Below are 2,081 nucleotides of genomic sequence, written 5' to 3'. Positions count from 1 at the left end.
TGTGTAAATAAATGCATATAAAAAATTCTGAAACTTTGTTTTAATAATAAAGGAAAAAAGAAAAAAGAAAAAAAAAGGCTTTTTGGGCCTATTTTAAATCATTTTGAAAATATTTTAGACCTGTTTTACTGAGGTTTTTTTAAGCTATAGTATTTTGGAGGAAATCCATATCTTGACCATATTCCAGCTAAAAAAGAACAAAGAAAATACTTACAAACACCACATGATGGGTTTATCCAGAAAATACAAACATATAAATTACAAAGGGCGGTTGTTCAAATGTAAATCAGACAACATTACAAATCCAGCAAATATAAAAACATAAATTACAAATCTAGCAAACATTAAAAACACAAATTCAAAACATAAAAAGTATTAATTAAGTCTAAATGAAACACATTCAAAAATGAATGTTAAGGGCAAGGAGGTGGTTTTGGTGAATTTGTTTATATATATATATATAAAAGAGTCCGTGAATGCGGTTAAAAAAGAAAGAAAAGGATATTATAAGTTGTTAAAAGGCTCTAATTTCTCTGCTTTTCTTGGCCGTATTGAAAACTCTGCAGTTGTTCCGAATTTCTCCAGCATTTCCAACGAGAACTTGGATGCTCCCCAACTTTCTCATAGCTTTTGCAAAGCTCCGTTGGAATACGATCCGATCCGATGCAAAACCCGAAACAATACCAGCCGTAGAATTATCGAAAGCAAGTTCCTGATCAATCTGTAGTATACCTTTCCTCAAAAGAATTTGCTGAAAGTAGCGATTGTCCATGGCAAAGGACGTGCTCTGGTCCAAAAATGCAGTAGCATCCTCATTCCTGGCGCAGGTGATGTTGAGTTTTGCAACCAAAGCAGGATCCATTGAAGGATCAGGAGCCCCAGAGGCTTGATAGTTGGAAAGCCTATAGTCAAAGAAGAAGCAATGTGCTACTCCCACACTGTGGGCACCTAAAAGGGTCACCATGTCATTGAGAGCCATCCCTTTGGCAGTAAAAAATTGCAATGCCTCAGGAACAGAAATTCCTGGCCACGGCAACAACACGTCTTCAGGATTCGAAACAAGCCCATCGCGCCTTCCGGTTGGCAAAGTATAATTGGGGCCTCCAGCAAGAGCAACAGCGTCACGGGTCGCCAAAGTAAGAATATCTGCGCAAGAAACGGTTGAAGGGCATGCAGCCTCTAATCTTTTCTTGGCGTTATCAATAACTTCATATCCTCTTACAGTCTGGTTTGGCCCAGCATCTTTCTCCGATGCCTTCTTACTGGTGGAGTCTATTAGTATAGATGCATCACAACCCTAATAATATATTCTATTAGTAAATGTAAAAATAAAAAATAAAAGAATTAATTTAACAATGCTTAAAGGATTTGAGTAGGAATTAATATATATATATATATATATATATATATATATATATATATATATAACTATTAATGCTTACTCTGACAAAACAATCATGAAAATGCATGCGAAGCAAGGCTGCGATTATCGATGGATCTCTACAGAATTCATTTTGCACTACTTGTTGCACAATTGATTCTGCTTGCGGGCAGCTAGATCTATAGAAACCTACGTGTAGGTCGGCCAAGACAAAAGGAAGATGGACAAAGAGAAACAGTAGGAATGACATTTTCATTTGATACATCGATCTATGTCTTGTTGGGTTTCGGCTCCGGATTTGAGAGGATATATAGACGAAGAGATCGGAAGAATGGAAAATAACAGTTGGCATCACATGCAACATCAATCGTGGCTAAAAATGTGATAAAAATATTGTGTAGAATAATTATGTGATAAAAATGTGGGAAGGATAATTCCCCTTAAAGTTTGTTTCTTTATTAAAAATAAGCCTATTATATTCACAATATTCTTTCATACCAAAACAAATTAATTAGGGAGGCCTACCATCATGTTATAATGGATAAAGATACTGAGAAATGTTTAGTGTTTATTTTTTGTCTAATCTTCGTACAAGAGATTGTCAAATTTGCCATTGAATGTCTATATGTAAGTCCCATAAATTTGATAATGAATTTATCAAAAAGATGAAGAATAGTCATTGGGCTATTATAATGATAAT

The 2,081-nt window shown here is 34.9% G+C and overlaps 1 protein-coding gene across 1 annotated transcript; it reads right to left on the bottom strand.

Moving 5' to 3' along the window:
- Window positions 1-231: 231 nt before the first annotated feature.
- On the bottom strand, window positions 232-1,696 carry LOC133873520 (peroxidase 44-like). The gene is made up of 2 exons (XM_062311231.1): window positions 1,443-1,696; window positions 232-1,297 (listed from the first exon to the last, which is right to left on the bottom strand). Exons 1-2 carry the CDS (start codon window positions 1,644-1,646, stop codon window positions 515-517), a joined length of 987 nt encoding a protein of 328 aa, XP_062167215.1. The 5' UTR covers window positions 1,647-1,696; the 3' UTR covers window positions 232-514.
- Between the last annotated feature and the right edge of the window lie 385 nt (window positions 1,697-2,081).

This window comes from Alnus glutinosa, chromosome 7 (genome assembly GCF_958979055.1).
Source record: "Alnus glutinosa chromosome 7, dhAlnGlut1.1, whole genome shotgun sequence".
Taxonomy (NCBI): domain Eukaryota; kingdom Viridiplantae; phylum Streptophyta; class Magnoliopsida; order Fagales; family Betulaceae; genus Alnus; species Alnus glutinosa.
Note: the sequence above shows the minus strand (reverse complement) of the source record. Positions and strands in the feature narration are given on the sequence as shown.

Coding starts and splice junctions, on each gene's coding strand:
- LOC133873520 (XM_062311231.1), bottom strand. CDS start 1,646: ATGTATCAAATGAAAATGTCATTCCTACTGTTTCTCTTTGTCCATCTT. Junction 1,298..1,442: donor TTCATGATTGTTTTGTCAGA/GTAAGCATTAAT, acceptor ATATATTATTAG/GGTTGTGATGCATCTATACT.